At 49.7% G+C, this 17,887-nt stretch overlaps 1 protein-coding gene across 5 annotated transcripts in view; it reads right to left on the bottom strand.

The window, feature by feature from the left end:
- Nucleotides 1-17,887, bottom strand: part of LOC142289838 (centromere protein C-like) — a 246,824-nt gene that overhangs the window by 146,677 nt on the left and 82,260 nt on the right. For 4 of the 5 annotated variants that reach the window (XM_075333776.1, XM_075333777.1, XM_075333778.1 and 1 more), the window contains one exon: nucleotides 10,279-10,334. The exons of the other annotated variant lie outside the window; for it this stretch is intronic. In XM_075333776.1, the coding sequence (XP_075189891.1) occupies nucleotides 10,279-10,334 (56 nt within the window). The remainder of the gene's footprint in view (nucleotides 1-10,278; nucleotides 10,335-17,887) is intronic. 5 annotated transcript variants of the gene reach the window in all.

The following is a 17,887-nucleotide window of genomic DNA, read 5'->3' on the forward strand; positions in this document are numbered from 1 at the left end:
ACAGCAGGAGCAGTCAGTGCGCACCGATGTGGCAGCAGTGGACCAGTTGATGAACTCCCTTCTGGGGCCAGTACGAACACAGGGTGCCCAGCGAGATAAAGGGGAACTGTGTGAACTGGGGTCTAAAGACACTGCAAGGAAGCCACAGAAACCCCCAAAAGGGGGCGGAGTCCCAGAAAGGGGTGGTTACCCAAAAGGGGGCGGGGTCCCAGAGAACGATGGTGGCACAAAAAAGGGGCGGAGCATCCCAAATCCGAAGGTGTAGTGGCACCAATGGACAGTAGCCAAGGACAATGGTGTTCATGCTATGCGTGTCCGGTCTGCGGTACAGACTGCCCGGCTGACGAGAAGTCACGTCTGTATTCTGTGGAAGTTGATGGCAAATGTGTGACTGGGCTGGTAGACTCGGTGAGCTTGGTGTCCCTGGTGAGGGCCACACTCGATAACTAACCCGATTCTTGGAAGGATGGAAGCCAGCTGAAGACATGGGAACATTGGAGAGTATCCACGGTCCCGAGTGGTTGAGACGGATGGGGTGTTAGGACCCGTTAATGTTGGGGTAGTGCCTGACTTACCGCATCCCATTATAATAGGCCGGGACTTTAATTTTTCTGACGACTTGTGGTCGATGGCGGAAATGGCCAGCTGCTTGTGTAAAAGCCGGAAAGGCTCAAAGGAAGCCCTATCACAGCGGGAGGCTGAAAGTGTTCCTAGTAGTATGATATTATGTAATAAGAGGAAGACCATACCTACTAGAGGTGACAGTACTAAGTTAGGGGTGACCAAAGAAAGAGATGGACGTGCCCCCCTTAGGGATATGACATTTACAGTAACAAAGGATAGTGCGACTGTTAAAAACGGGAGAGCTCCAGACAGTGGGTTCAACACTTGGTTAAGTGGGGGCTTGTTAGTCCAGGACGCCAGGGGGACTGACGATGACTCCAGTAAAGACACTGACTTTACTAAAGTGACAAATGAGTACAGTGACGTACTGATGAGCAAAGAGGGGAAAACCTCCCGTCGCCAGAGGCGCAGAGGGGCGGAGCAAGCTACAACCTCTGACAATATGGTCCAGATAGAGACAGTGTCGTGTATTTCTGCCTAAAGTGTGGATTCCCTTCCAGAATCTGAGTGTGTACAGAAGGTTGAGAAAGGCACGTTGCCAATAGCAACCGCTAATGTAGAGTCGGACAGCAAAATCATGCCAAAGAAAGATGAGTCTGAGCTGGAACTGACACATTGTAACAACAGAAATCAGCAGGGTGAAAACACAGAAAAGGAGCCGACCAAGGAAGTACTGGTGGTGTCCCCTATGACTTCCCAGTGTGATGCTGATGGTCTGTTGAGTGTAAGCACTATAGGATATCAAATCCTGGAAATGACATCCTAGAGAGTGTTGGTGGAAGAAAAATCCACAAAGGTCATAGTGAGCAGACCGGTGAACTATCTAGTGCTAGGGTGGATAACAGTGAATACAGCCCCAAAGCTCTAAGAGGAAGAGAGTACTGTGGTGAAGGGTGTGACACCCTGGTAGAAGGCGATGTTGTGAACTCCCAAGCGAGGGCAGAGGGTGACACTGCAGAGACCCAAGAGGAAGTTGGAGGGAATGCAGTGAAGTCCCAAGACACAGCTGGTGCTGTAAAAGTGGAAAGAGCCTCTGAAGAAGAGGTGAGGTCTGGACGTGAGGTCTCATCAGAAGCTGAGAGCCTGACTGACTTGGTGGGTAAGACCAAGACCGCAGACTAGAAGATTGACTCAGCTAAGAGCCTGAAACCCAAAGGCTCTGAGGCTGGGGCTGAGCCCGAGGAGGGTGTAACTCAAAAGGTGAAGCCTTTGGTGAAGAATATAGAAGGAGGCAAGAGACCTCAGGAACAGTCTAGTGTCCTTGAAAGTAAAGGAAGCAGACCAGTCTTCAATTATCTGATAGATGTGCCAAAAGACTTAAAAGAAGCCTGTGCCAGTGAGAAGGTGCATGAGAGATTTCAGAAGGCAGTAGGAGCCTGTAAAGTGTACTTTGCCCCAGAGTCTTGTCGGTTGGTGGTGTGCTCTGTAAGTGATGTCACAAAGAAGCGGGTGGCTATCCTGAGTGACATGCACCTACAGTGTCTTCGCATAAAGTGGCTCATCTCTAGAAGGATGGCAGAAGACACCAAACAATTGGAGCATATGAAGCAGCTCACCGCAGCATTTCAGGAAGTGGTGGTTAAGAAACCATTAATTGGGCTTGCAATAAAGGTACCGTCACACTAAGCAACTTACCAGCGATCCCAACAACGATAGGGATCGCTGGTAAGTTGCTAGGAGGTTGCTGGTGAGATGTCACACTGCGATGCTCCAGCGATCCCACCAGCAACCTGACCTGGCAGGGATCGCTGGAGCGTGGCTACACGAGTTGCTGGTGAGCTCACCAGCAACCAGTGACCAGCCCCCAGCTCCTTGCTCTCCTAGCTACAGCACACATCGGGTTAATTACCTGATGTGTGCTGCAGCTAAATGTGCACAGAGCAGGGAGCAGCGCACACTGAGCGCTGGCTCCCTGCTCTCCTACTTACAGCACACATCAGGTTAATTAACCCGATGTGTCCTGCAGCTAGCTACATGTGCACAGAGCAGGAGCCGGCAGCACAGGCAGTGAGAGCGGGGGAGGCTGGTATCAAAGGTAAATATCGGGTAACCAAGGACAGGGCTTCTTGGTTACCCGATGTTTACATTGGTTACCAGCCTCTGCAGAAGCCGGCTCCTGCTGCCTGCACATTTAGTTGTTGCTGTCTCGCTGTCACACACAGCGATCTGTGCTTCACAGCAGGACAGCAACAACTAAAAAATGGCCCAGGACATTCAGCAACAACCAACGACCTCACAGCAGGGGCCAGGTTGTTGCTGGATGTCACACACAGCAACATCGCTAGCAACGTCACAAAAGTTGTTCGTTAGCAGCGATGTTGCTAGCGATGTTGCTTAGTGTGACGGGGCCTTAAGACCGCTGAGAAGTAACATTCAGCAAGCCAGGAAGGTTCCAGGTATTACAGCTATTGAAGTGGAAGAAAATAGTGGAACATTCCGAATCTATGGGAAAACTGCAGAAGCAGTCAAGACAGCTCGAAGGTTGTTGGTGTTTGTGGAGGAGGTCACACAAGTGCCCAGAAAACTGGTCAATAAGCTGATTGGAAGAGTCATGCAGGAGATGGTTGATACGTCCGGTGTGACGAGAGTAAGAATTAATATTCATAATGAAGCCAGGATACTCTGCGAAGTCAGTATGGTTCCCTGTGTCATTGTGGGAACAAAGGAGTGTGTTTGAAAATATACGAGTTCTCCTAGAATACAGACTGGGATACCTGGAAGAACTAAAGCAATTGAATCTTGAAAGACAGAAGATTGCAGAGAAACTTTGTCAAGTTAGTGTGAGGTCGCGACCGCTTCGGGCCAGGGCCCAAAGAAGTGCGGTCCACCTGGTGACTGTGTTGCTTCAGATGGCAAAGGAAGCATGTAAAAGTAGTAGTAAAAGGAGTAAAAGGAAAGTAAAGTAGTAAAAGGAGCCAAGGTTATAGAGGACCTAATTATACATCGGGCTGTAGAACAGACTCTGAAGACTCTAAGACAATGTCCGAAGGAAAGAATGGCGCTTGGGACATGTCTCTAACCAAAGATGGCATTGAGAAAGTGAACAATCAGAGCAATGGACGAAGATGTCCTAGAAGAAGAGCCCAATATCGATCTGGACAGAGAGAATGCATAGGATCTAGTTACGGCAGAACCTCAGGGCTGATGTACCCAAACAGTAGCCCCTCTAGTGGATTGAATAGCGCAGGGTCGAGCCGCACAGTAGTTACGACTAAGAGAGTGTCTCACTACCACACTGACCGTTTGAGACTGTCATGGAGAGATAGGTCTGACCAGGGACAGTGTCTGAGAAGTGGGTTTCCTGTGAAGGGTTTGGTGACAGACGGTATGTCTCGAACTGGAGCTCAAGGTTGTCAAAGTGGGCCCTCTCAACTGGTAGGGCAAGGTGACCCTGATGCCCCGTCTCGAGGCCCCTGTGGGGTATCGAGTGTTCAACCCTACAAGTTTGAACAGAGGGGGGGATATGTGAGGTAGCGACCACCAATGTGGTAAATGGTCGCTATATGTCGCAGTGGAGAAGGTTGCTGCAATATTAAACTGAATAGGTTGCTATGGGACTTGTAGTTCCACAAAGGCTTGTTTCTGCATTTAAGGGTCAGGTTCCCTTTAATAATGCCTGTGTGCTGTGCAGGTCTGGATAATCACAGACCTCCACCTGTGGGTATGTCCAGTCTGATTTAGGAGACTCAGTGTGTGTTCTGCAGGGTGTGAGAGCAGAGCAGGGGGCTCTGGATTTCAGTCTGGGTTTAGACTGGAAGTAGTGTGCAAGCCAGGCTGGTTAGTGCTGTGGCTACTGGACCAAAGCTCTCCTGGAGTGGAGAGACAGACAGGAGTCTGCAGAGTGTCTCTGGGTTCTTGGAGGGAGCCACAGCAAGTGTTGTTCGCTTACACATACACTTCAATACATTATCACTGTACAGTACAATCGCCTGTGCATTTCTCCTGATCAGAGCAGTATCGCTCTGATCAGCAGAAATGCTGTTTTCCTGTGAGTGCCAGCGCTCTGTAGGCCCTCACAGGAAATACATCATCGTAGCATCAGGGGTCATTAGCTGACCCTGTGCTATCATGGTAACACCATGGCACAATGTGATCACATCACGGGGAATGTCACGATCCCTGTTGTGGCCATTTAAATCGTGCTGTGAGAGTTTGACAGTGCAATCTAAGTGGTAAGCAGGTGCGTGTGGATTTTTGATGCACCCATGCCTGTCAGCCGCACATGTTTGCTGATTAGATTAGAAGACATGTGCAGGGATTACAATGGGCTCTACGCTGGAGCCCGCGGTTACCGGGGAGACATGAGCTAGGAAGTGAATACGCCCAAGGTCGTGAAGGGGTTAAGTTGAGGGTGCCAAAAATTTTGTCCAGTGTATTTTTATAGTGTGTGAAATTATGTACAATTATGTGTTTTTATGTTCTTCCAAAACCTACAAAGGAAATAAACATGTGTATAACAAAATGTACAACTGAAATAATTTTATGAGATAAATACTTCATTTTCTCAAAAAATTTCAAAAGGTGCCAACACTTTCGGCCACAAATGTAAATACTGCAGCAGGTTTCTTCTTTAACAAAAGGGTTAACAAGAAAGATTTTTGAATTTCAGCAAAGGGTTAATGAAGCAGGATACCAGACCGGGTGAAGCAGGATGCCAGACTTGCATGTCCTGTAAAAGGCACTTCACCCAGGATTGGCTAATGCCCCATGAGTAGTGATGTAAAAGTCTGGATCCACGCAGTTTCAAAGGTGCCTGGGTGCCAGACCCGGGCCCGGGATTCTGGGTGTTTGATCCGGATCCGGCACGTGAGAAAATAAAAAAAAAGTAACGAAGAAGAAAATCAGAATGAAGCGAGCGCTTCAAACTTACCAAGGCTCAGTCGCAGCTGTAAACTGCTCTTGAGGCCTCTCCTTCACTTCCTGGGCCGCTCATGCATATGCATTACTTTCCTCGCCCACCAGCTGGTCTGGAGTCTGTGATTGGTCACAGTCAGATGTGTCCCCAGTCTGTCTCCCTGCAACCAATCTCAGGGATCTATACCTCCCCTAATAAATTCTATAAGGTGCGCTCATATGAGCCGTATGACTCGCACAAGTATCGGAACGCATCACCCAGCACGGCCGCATACTCTCCAGACAGGAACATCTCAGCTGCATAGAAATACATGCAGCCGACCCGCTCCTATCAGGTGCCGGAAGATGTGATGCGAGACTTGTGCGAGTCATATTGTTAGAGTGAGCGCACCCATATACTGAGTGTATAACTGCAGGAGCTGGCGCCACTGATCTCGAGTGCCTGTACCTCCCTGATATATTCTATATACTGAGTGTATAACTGCAGGAGCTGGTGCCGTTGATCTCGGGGGTCTGTACCTCCCTGATATGTTCTATATATGTTGTATATTTTTGCTGCGGTTTTGTGCCAGAAGGTTCACATTTAGCGCTGAAATTATCTGCACCAGATTTAAGAACCAAATTTGCACCTCCTGGAAGAAAAAAAACTGTTGCATTTTTGGGCCAAGAGATGCAAATTTGGTGATGAAATTTTGACACTATATTCATGCACCTAATCTACACCTCCTGGCAAAAAACCCATCAAAGCTGCATGAGATATGATGCGGTAGTGATGTGATTTTTTTTTTTTTTTTTTTTTTGCAAGGAGGTGTAGAATGGGTACAGGAATATGGTGTTAAAATTTCAGCAGCAAATCTATTTCTCTTGGCAACCCCAGCGGTTTTCTGCCAGCATATGTCGGTGAGTTCATGGAGGTTAATGAGGTCATCAGAGGTCCTCTGAGGTCATGTTACCTGCGGTCACAGTTGGGAAGCTCCAGCTGTAAACCGCAAATAACCGGAAAGACGTCACTGCTGATCGTTGTGACTCATTCATTCTCTGGAGCTCACAGCGGGCAGTCATGCTCTATTGCGCTTGCTGTGAGGTTCAGATGTAGCAGAGCTCAATCGCTTTGGGAACTCCTGTGGATAATGTCAGACATCAGGGGTGTTTTGGGGTTAATAAAGTGGTGACATAGGGTGTTTTTTGCATTTTATTCCAAATAAAGGATTTTTTCGGTGTTTGTGTTTTATTTATTTTCACTTACAGATTAGTGATGGGGTGTCATAGATGCTTCCATCACTAATCCAGGACTTAATGGCTGCTGTGGGCTGCCATTTACTTATTACTCTGATTGCCACCACACCAGGACAATTGGGAAGAACGGGGTAAGCAACGGGACTGTCGCATCTAGTGGATGCGACAATTCCGGGCAGCTGGAGGCTGATATTTTTAAGCTGCATCTCCTCAGCCTCAGAATACCATCCCCAGCTGTCGGGCTTTATCTTGGTATCCAAATTGGGGGAACCGCACATCGTTTTCTTAAATTATTTAAATAATAATTAAAAAAAAAAAAAAACTGTGTGCAGTTCTTCTTAGGCCGGAGTCACACTTGCGGGGTACTTGCATGAGTCTCGCATTGCATCACTCGGTATGGCCGCACACTCTCCTGACAGGAGCGGGTCAGCTACATGTATTTCTAAGCAGCTGCACGCTCGTGTCCGGAGAGCGTCAGGCCATACCAGGTGATGCAATGTGAGTCCCTCGCAAATATGACTCCGGCTTTATTTTGATACACAGCCAAGATAAAGCCCAACAGCTGGGGAATGCAGCCTGCAACCGTGGGCTTATTTGTGTTGGGTATCAGAATGTGGGGACCTTATGGCGACTATTTTATTTATTCATTTATTTTTATACCACGATACTGACCAATAGACATTTGCACTGCTTTCCCCGCCCACCAGCCGTTCTAGCACCTGTGACTGGTTGCAGTAAGCAGACACGCTGATACTCAGGGTTTGGCCGCATGCAACTACAAACAATTACACGTGCCGGTGGGCGGGGAAAACCGTGAATATTCAATGAGGGTTAATTGTCGGCTCCGGAAGTGACCGCATGACCTGGAAACAGCTTGCCACCATGATGGATCTTCTTTTTTATTTTAAGCTTAGCAGGGACCCACCGATCCCGATTATCTGCAAGTCCGCCCAGCTCTACCCATGAGTGAGCAGGTTGGAGGACGTTCTCTATAAAGGGAGACAATCTGGTGAAGCATGACGAGCGTCATCAGAAGAGTTGTGAGAAGGATCATGACATATAGAGTGGATGTAAAAAGTCTGCACACCCCTAATAAAAGGTCAGGATTTTGTCATGTAAAAAAAATCATGAGGAGCCTGGAAATTCATGTATAAAATACAATAACTGCATATTAAAAAAAGTGCAAAATGTTTGCCAAAAATGCATAAAAAGGGGGTAAAAGCAAAAAGAGCTGAAAAATCACAGCAGATTGTAATTACATATTTTGGTGCAAATACATTCACAAAATTGTAAAAGAAAATGGCCCAAGGGTAGGTTTAGAGGTAAAATCATATTTTAGTTTAAATTTTCAAAATTTACTATACAATTATACTTAAAGGGGTTATCTGGCTTAATTTGCTTTTTTTTTTTTATTACCCTATTGGGCTACATTGGGGCAGGTAAGTAGATAGAGAGCACTTCCCTGCCCTGCTGTCAGCCCCTCTCCCCCGGCTCAGAGTGGTCATGTGACTGCTCCTGCCGCGATTTTGCCGCTTCCGGTCATTTCATGTCAACATGGGCAGGGCCATGTTGACATGCAAATCTGGAACAGCATGTCGCCTCCCTGCTGGGCGGCTACAGTGCGATGAGCCCCGTCCCCTTTCCTGCACCCTCCCACACATTCCCCCGCACTCTGCCCGCAACCTCCCCCTGCACTGCTGTGGGGTCCGTGACCTGGGGGCGGGGCCTGGCTGCCCTGGTGTCAGCGCCAGCAGCGGGCCCCCTGCTCAGGATCACACATTCAAATGTACCGGCATCACAGATCACAGATGCTGGTACATTTGAAAGTGCTGATGAGAAGCAGCGCAGCGCTTCTTCTGATCACTGCCTGGCTGTCTGTGCTCTCTTCAGCACAGCGGTGACGTCACTACTGTGCTGATATGGCCAGAGCACAGACAGCGGCCGAACGTGCAGGAGCGGCGGGGACCGAGGACGGGTATGTACTCCCTAAATGTGTTCCCTATGGGGGTGGGGGTGGGGATGGTCGGTACAGAGTGCCGCGTGCGGTACAGAGCCATATGTGTGCGGTGCAGAGCCCTGTGTGCGGTGCAGAGCACGGTGTGCGCGTGTGGTGTGCAGAGCCATATGTGCGCGTGTGGTGTGCAGAGCCTGATGTGGGGCTGTTATTTGCAACGCTGTAGTGATAACAGGTCAGTGCTGGGCAGAATATACTGACAGGGAGGGAATGTGTGTGCAGGAGGCGGGCAGGGGGCGAGGCTGGACACTGAGGTCGGGTGGTGCCAGCTCTGACCGAGGATTTGCACAGGAAGTGGTCAGTTTGCTGGAGCTGAATGTAAACAAGGAGCTGCATAGAATAAAGGGTGAATTCAAGAGGAATAAAAGTTAGAAAACAAGAAATAACAATGTAGGGGTGTTTTATATGACAATAGAGCACAGATAAACTCAAAAATTTTTGGTAAGCTAATGTCGGACAACTCCTTTAAGCTTAAAGGGAACCTGTCATCAGAAATTTCGCCCAAAAGCTAAAAGATTCCCCCTCTGCAGCTCCTGGGCTGCATTCTAGGAAGGTCCCTGTTATTATTGTGCCCCATGTGAGACCAAAATAAAGCCTTTATAAAGTTCTACCTTTTTGTATGCAGCTTCTGTAAATCCGACACGGGGGCGGGCTCTCTGCCGTCCGTTATTCTGCCTCCTGGTCCTGTATGCCGCCCCCATCGCTCCTTTCCATATCTGATGCACCGCCCACTGCTCCAGCCATCCCCGTGCATGCCCAGTGCCAGTCTCACAGGACTGAGCACTGTGACTGCTGGTGATGTGTGCGCAGGCAAGTGATTATGGACGGGGCTGTGACTGTTATCAGCAAGTACCCGGCCATAATCTCTTGAGCGCGCAAACCTCTCCAGCGTCACACTGAGCTCAGTGTAGATGCTAGACTGTATGGGCTGCTTCCAGGGATGACGTCCCTTTGTCATGTGATAGTATTTCGAACACGCCCCTATCACATGACAAAGGGACGTCATCCCTGGAAGCAGCCCATACAGTCTAGCATCTACACTGAGCTCAGTGTGACGCTGGAGAGGTTTGCGCGCTCAAGAGATTATGGCCGGGTACTTGCTGATAACAGTCACAGCCCCGTCCATAATCACTTGCCTGCGCACACATCACCAGCAGTCACAGTGCTCAGTCCTGTGAGACTGGCACTGGGCATGCACGGGGATGGCTGGAGCAGTGGGCGGTGCATCAGATATGGAAAGGAGCGATGGGGGCGGCATACAGGACCAGGAGGCAGAATAACGGACGGCAGAGAGCCCGCCCCCGTGTCGGATTTACAGAAGCTGCATACAAAAAGGTAGAACTTTATAAAGGCTTTATTTTGGTCTCACATGGGGCACAATAATAACAGGGACCTTCCTAGAATGCAGCCCAGGAGCTGCAGAGGGGGAATCTTTTAGCTTTTGGGCGAAATTTCTGATGACAGGTTCCCTTTAAAATTTCCAGTTTGTAGAGGAAATAAAATGCAATGATATAAAATGACAGGCACTCGAAAAAATGATTTTACTTTACCTCTATGATTGGCTCATCTTCCGACGACAACCAGTCATCAAAAATCGATTGCAAAGCTGAATAGAAAAAACAATAATTATATATCCTGACAGTAAACATAAACCCACCTCTATTTTCAGGTAACAACACAGTTTTTCACTGCACTAACACCAAACTCTGTTCTAGCAATGGAACTTTGAAAACAAGCAATTTCTGAATGTGAAGTGGGAAACACTGGAAAAGGACATTTTTGTGTACTCACCGTAAAATGTCTTCCTTGGAGCCTTTCATTGGGGGACACACAGTGGGTTATATGATGTCTCCAGGGAGGCTTGACACTAGGTTTAATAAAGAGTTAGCTCCTCCTCCCACAGCATATAACCCCAGCTAGGCGGGAACTAGCTCAGTTTGGTGTAAAAGCAGTAGGAGAAGGACAACCAAAACCACAAGGGTGGGAGCTGTCCCCCCCCCAATGAAAGGCTCAAAGGAAGACATTTTACGGTGAGTACACAAAAATGTCCTTTCCTTTCTCGCCTTTTCATTGGGGGACACAGACAGTGGGACGTCCCAAAGCAGTCCCTGGGTGGGAACTGAACTATTAACAGTGTATAACATCAGACTAAGCGCTGACTAACAATTGCAACTGCAGTGAACACATAACAAACACTGTCAAAAAACCGAGCAGTGGCCACTTATAAATGGGCCACTGCCGTCTGAAGGACTTGTCTTCCAAGAGCAGCATCCGCGGATGCATGCGTATGCACTCTGTAGAATTTTGTGAACGTGTGCACACTGGACCAGGTAGCGGCCTTGCAAAGTTGGGCTGCCGAAGCCTGATGGCGGAAAGCCCAGGAGGCACCCACTGCTCGCGTAGAATGGGCCCGCACAGATTGAGGGGGAACGGCACCTCGTGCTTTGTATGCCTCACAGACGGCAGTCCTGATCCATCGAGAAATCGTGGATTTAGACGCTGGGTTGCCCTTTTTGTGTCCTACTGGGAGGACGAAGAGGGCATCGGACTTGCACAACGGCGCTGTTCTGGAGGTGTAGATCCGCAAAGCCTTGACAAAATCTAGAGTGTGAAGGGCTTTTTCAAAGAAGTGGATTGGGACCGGGCAGAATGACGGCAACACAGTGTCCTCGTTCAAGTGGAAGAAGGATACGACCTTCGGAAGAAAGGCGGGGGAAGGCCGAAGGACTACCTTATCCTGATGGAATATCAGATAAGGTGAGTGACAGGAAAGAGCTGCCAGTTCGGACACTCGCCTGATAGAGGTAATGGCGACTAAAAAGGCAACTTTCCAAGACAGTCGTTTAAGAGAGATTTCTCTCAGAGGTTCGAAAGGAGGAAGTTGAAGGACTCAGAGAACCAGATTCAGATCCCAGGGATCTAAGGGGTGGCGATAAGGAGGGACCAAATGCGCTACCCCTTGGGAAAGGTACGGACCTGAGGGCGAGAAGCCAACTGCTTCTGGAAAAAAAATCGACAAGGCAGAAACTTGTCCTTTAAGGGTACTGAGAGCAAGACCCGAGTCCAGACCGTCTTGCAGAAAATCAAGAACATTAGGGATTGAAAAGGTCAGGGGCGACCGATTATAATGGTCACACCAGGAAATATAGGTCTTCCAGGTCCTGTGGTAAATGCTGGCGGAGGAAGGCTTCCGAGCATTAAGCATGGTATGAACTACCCTGGAAGAAAGACCCGATTTGGCTAGAATCAGGGATTCAAGCGCCACGCCGTCAAATGCAGCTGTGCTGTATTCTGGTGGAATTTTGGACCTTGCGACAGAAGATCCGGGCGGTTGGGAAGACGCCAGGGAGTGTCGCTGAGAAGTTGGAGGAGCTCTGGATACCAGGCTCTCCTGGGCCAGTCCGAGGCCACGAGGATCACTGGGATTCCCTCCGCTTTGATTTTCTTGATTACTCTCGGAATGAGAGGAAACAGAGGGAAGATGTAGGGCAGGCGAAACTGCGACCATGGAAAGACTAGAGCGTCGGAGCCGAGCGCTAGCGGGTCTCTCGACCGAGATATGAAGGGACGTATTTTGGCATTCATTTGAGACACCGTGAGGGCCACAACCAGGAGTCCCCAACGAAGAGTGATCTGATGGAACACTTCGTCTTGGAGGGACCATTCCCCTGCTACTAGACCTTGCCTGCTGATAAAGTCTGCGGCCCAGTTGTCTACCCCTGGGATATGGACAGCTGAAATAATGGGGATGTGCTTCTCTGCCCAAAGCAGAATCCTGGATACTTCCTTCATCGCTGCCTTGCTGCGAGTGCCTCCCTGACGGTTGATGTAAGCCACAGCCGTGGCATTGTCTGACCGAGATAGGCGGACTGACCGGTCCAGGGAAGCTGGATTCTTGTCCCAGGAGGATAGAAAATCCAGTTGTAGAGGGCGCAGATGGAATTGGGCAAAGGACACGGTTTCTATGACCGCCACCAGCTTGCCTAACACTCTCATTCCATTCCGAAGGGATGTGTGACGGCGAGGGCGGAGGGATTGGGCGCCCGGATCAGGGAAGACCTCTTGTCCTCTGGAAGAAAAACCCGGGACTGAGCTGTGTCTATCAGCATACCTAAAAAGGTGATGCGCTGATGAGGAATGAGGGATGACTTGTTGAAGTTGATAAGCCACCCTAGCCTTGACAGCGTGTCTAGGCAAATCTGCACGCTTTCTGAGCAAACGTGAAGAGAGCTCCCTTTGACAAGAAGGTCGTCCAAATAGGGAACGACCAGGATGCCTCTGGGGTGTAAAATGGACATGACTGCTGCCATGACCTTTGTGAAGACCCGAGGCGCAGTGGCCAGCCCAAAGGGGAGGGCCCTGAATTAGAAATGACGGTGTCCTACGGCAAAGCGAAGGAACCGTTGATGAGAGACACATATGGGAATGTGTAAATAAGCATCTTGAACGTCTATGGAAGCTAGGAATTCTCCAGGTTCGATGGCGGCTAGCACTGCTCTATATGATTCCATTCGGTAAGTTCGAATCCGTACGAATTTGTTCAGCCGTTTGAGGTCCAAGATAGGGCGGACAGAGACATCTTTTTTGGGAACGACAAAAAGGTTTGAATAGAAACCTTTGCCACGCTGTTCCAGGGGCACTGGAATGATAACATTTGCTTTATGTAAAGAGGCTATGGCCTGAAATCAGGCCTGGCTTTGCGTTTTGGACTTTGGAAGACGAGAACGCAGAAACCTGTTGACCGGCAGGGAATGGAAATCGATCTTGTAACCTGAGGTGACGATTTCTCGAACCCAAACATCGTGAGTGTGGTCTAGCCAGATATCCCGAAAAAGCAGAAGCCGCCCTCCCACAGGAGTCTGATCTGAGGGATACCTGGCGTTATGCTGAGGGGGCCTGTACAGAGCGAGGTCCTTTGGGTTTAGGTTGCTTGGCGTGGGAACGCCAAGAAGAGCTCCTTGAGGGACCGGATCCTCGATCTGAGCGTTGGGACGATCCTTGGGCTGATGGTTTTTGGGGGGCAGGCCGAAAGGACTGCCTGCGCCAAGATTTTTTGAAATTTCTGGCTACAGGCTGCTTTTGTGGTAGAATGGTACTTTTATCACCCGTCGCCTCAGATATGAGTTTGTCCAGGGATTCGCCAAACAGACGAAGACCATGGAAGGGAAGTGTGGACAGGAACTTCTTGGAGGCACTGTCCGCATTCCATATTTTTAGCCACAGAACCCTGCGGGTGAAGACCGCATTGGCTGCCGTTAGGGCTGACCAGCTAGCTGCATCTAGGGAGCCGTGAAGAAAATAATTAGAGGCTAGAGAGAACAAATCAAGAATTTCAAGAGCCTCTGGAGGAATATTGCAAGGGCGAAGCAACTTGCGCAGGTTCCTACTCCACACGCTCATAGCTCTTGCCACCCATGTCATGGCAAACAGGGGGCGCAGAGAGGAGCCCGAAGCCTGGAAAATAGATTTGACCGCAGCCTCAACTGCGCGGTCGGACGAGTCCTTGAGAGACGCGTTGTCTGAAACAGACATAACCGTGTGTTTAGCCAGTCTGGATACTGGCGGATCCACAACGAGGGGTACCGACCAGGGCTTAACCATTCCCAGAGGAAAGGGATAAGCGAATGAAGAGGAGGATTCTTTATTAAACCTCCTATCAGGGTGATCCCACCGTTTAGATATGATTTGATGAAAAATCGGATCCTGGGCAAAGGACTTAGGAGGCTTCTTGGCTTGCTTGATTGCCGACTGAGAAGTCGGGTCCGAGGGCTGATCAGAAATCGACAGAGAGTGATTGACAGCCGCTATTAAAGTGTCTTCCATATGCCTAGACTCAGAAGGGACATCTGAATCAGAGTCAGAGTCTCGAGAATCGTGACTACTAAAGGTCACGGAGCCTGAGTCAGATTGACCATCGTGTGAGTCAGACGAGGCGGAGCGGTCGCAATGGCGCCTTTTGGAGACAGCCTTTTTACGTACTGGGGATGATACACCAGACGAAGGCGGGCTCCTCTGAGGGAGCTGAGCCGGGGGGAGGCTGCGGGAGCATGTGGAAGGCTGGGATATCTGAGCGGCCAGGTCATCTAACCTTTTAGACATCAGAAGAGCCCATGCAGGGATAGCCTCCTCAGACGGGGGTGCTGCCTGAATGGTGGCCGGGGCCGAACCCACAGACTGCACGACCTCCTGGTCCGGCAACGCCTGTTGTGGCACTGTAGCAGGGGCATCGCAGCCCCGGCATAGTGGATAGCTTCGACCATTGGGAAACGAGCTTCCACAGGTGGTACAAGCATAGTACAGGTTCATAGAGGATGCCTGGGACGCTTTATCACCCTTGCGGTTTTTACGCATATCAGCAACAAACGTACAATTAGTACTGTGAGCCTCTAGCAGTATTACACTACTGTGGGTGAGTAGCTACTAGCAGTATTAGAAAGGGACTGCTATACAGGGCTGGTATATACCAATAGTAAAGTGGCATACACTGCCAAACAGTCGGTATATACCTGCAGGCACAGTCAGTATATACCGCTAAAAGCTGATATACACCGCCAGCCAGCAGGCACACACCGCTAGAAAGACAGCGATATACCGCTGAACAGAGCGGTATATAGTGCTGCAGAGTTGCAGAGCCAAGGAGGCGATCTCACCCGTGTCTGCTCCCCACATGTAATGGCATCCAGTGTTCTCTGGCAGCATGGAGGGGAGAGACGGCACACTAGAGGGAGCGGCTTCCAGAGCAGTGGAGGGGGCGTTGCTAAGAATGCAGGCCGAAGCCGGGAGCTAAATTCATGATGCTTCCCAGGGAACACGGCCTGCATCGCCCCACCGGCGCCTCCTCAGGAGGCGATTGGTTGCAGGGGACGGATACACGTCGTCTCCCTACCTGCTCTTGCTCCGTCTGAAGACACGTCGGTCCTGGGATGCGGAGATCTCGGGGACGCATCTTCGGCTCGAGGCTAGCAGGTGCTCGGCTCTGCTTAGCCCTCTGGAGCTACCTTGGTGTGAGGTGCTTCCAGGGAGCCTGGAAGGGTACGCAGACCCGACCACTTGGGCGCGAGGGAAGACTGACGGCTTTTGCACGCCAGGTTTCCTCTGCCCGTAAGCGGGGGGAACGAGGGTGAGCACACCCTGATATTGCCCCATAGTCAAAAATAGAATAAAATCACAAAGAAAAGGAAATAAATAAAAAACATGAGCTGGCCTAGGGCTCAGGCCAGACGTGTCAGCCTCCCTGCTGACACTAGAAAGAACTGAGCTAGTTCCCGCCTAGCTGGGGTTATATGCTGTGGGAGGAACAGCTAACTTTTTTTTAAACCTAGTGTCAAGCCTCCCCTGGAGACAACATATAACCCACTGTCTGTGTCCCCCAATGAAAAGGCGAGAAAGGAAAGAGTTTAGAAGTCTTAGAAATATTTTACTTTTCCTGTTAATCTCTATTCCTACACTTACAACTTTCTGTGTATGCTACAAACCTGAAATAAAAATAAAAGTGGGAACATGATGCAAGACTAAAGACGAGAACAATCATTGTATTAATCAAATTAATGAGTAAACTTTGTTTTCATTTCATAGGTCAACTGTACATGTGATAAGACACTTTATCATCATACTCTTACATTCATTTATTGGGGGTGTAGTTTAAAAACGGGGTACCTTGTGGGGGGCTGTCTGGTGTTTTGGCATATATGACAGAACATCCTCAGTCTATTTAAAGGGGGTGTCCAGTCTAATGTGAAAAGTCTGCAGTCACTCTTTGTGTCACTCTATGTGACTGCAGACTTATGAATGAATCCTCCCAGCACACACACAGTGCACTGTGAGTATTCACCGGTTTCTGAGCAAGGAATGTCAGTCACGTGACTGCAATTGTGAGATATGCATGTTCCTGGCCAGAACCCAAGTAGCGGGCATGGCCTTGCGCAATTCAACTGTATGTGTGTCGCCCCAGCGATGTCGCTCCAGCTTCAGGGACGCCACAGGACCGTCTTCTGAATATTTGGCAACAGGTAAGTTAGTTTTTATTATCGTGACGCCACTCACGGTTTGCGGTCAGGGATTTGGGTGACCGCAACTGCAGTTTTAATGACCGTCTGGGGCTGATGGAGTCTGCGGTCGGATGGTGTGGCGTACCGTGATTGAGGCTGCCCCAGGGGCTCAGGTGGGTAGAACAACAGGTCCCAGAATAACTCAGGCAGAGTCCAAAAGTCTTTCAACTGCTTTTTACTAACTTTTAGATGTTTCTGTGAGCTGACCCAGGCGATGCTTTAATAAACCAGGTGAAACCAGGTATCCTTTGGGCAGTCTGAGGGTAACAGGTAGCTCGCCGTGCTAGCACTTGTTTTCGGATAACCCCAGACCTGAAGTACCGTGGGGTCTATCCAGGGAGTCGCAACTGCCTTTTCTCCCCTGTGTTCGGCCCGTTTGCCGGCAGCGTGGACCAAAGAAAATGGCTTCAGGCTCTGTCTCCTTTATGGTTCCCTGCGTTGCTGCTGAGGCTCGGACCTGTGAGGTTGGTGAGGTACTTGTAGTTCCCCTCACCGTCAGGTTTAGCAGATAGTTTAACTAGAGTCTGCTCTAGGGTCCTGTAACTCCGTGCGTGCCTAGTCACCAGGAGTCCCCGTACTCGACCGACTGACTCCCTCAGCGTCTTTCTGACTGACTGGTAACCGTTCTCCCCCGCTAATTGCTACTACACGTGCAGGGTCTGACTAGTGTAAGCACGCGTCTGCGTCTCCTAGCAATCGCCTCTCACCACTACCAGACTGGTTCGCTCCACTCCTTTCCTTTCTGCCTTTGCATCTTAGCTCCCAGGCCCTCCACTACACCCCTTGATGAGATGTGGAGGCAAGCCCCCTCTGGAGTCTACCCAAGGGTCCCCTCTCAAGGTGTGGGAGACCTGTTTGCTATGTGTCTGTGCGTACACTCCCTATTCCAGCCTTCAGGATTGCCTGGAAGTTCTGTCCCAGCATGGGTGCAGTACTCAGTGGTGCCTGACCAGGTCAGGGGCGCCACATTTGGAGTGGGCGCGTCCGACTAGTAGGCACAGACGTCTAGTGGCCGCGATCTTGGTCAATATAATTGTAAGATGTGGGCGTCTCATTCTAGTAGACGTGACCATCTAGTGGGTGACTTGCTCAATACACTTATATTGTGTGA

This window comes from Anomaloglossus baeobatrachus, chromosome 2, assembly GCF_048569485.1.
Source record: "Anomaloglossus baeobatrachus isolate aAnoBae1 chromosome 2, aAnoBae1.hap1, whole genome shotgun sequence".
NCBI classification, from domain to species: Eukaryota; Metazoa; Chordata; class Amphibia; order Anura; family Aromobatidae; genus Anomaloglossus; species Anomaloglossus baeobatrachus.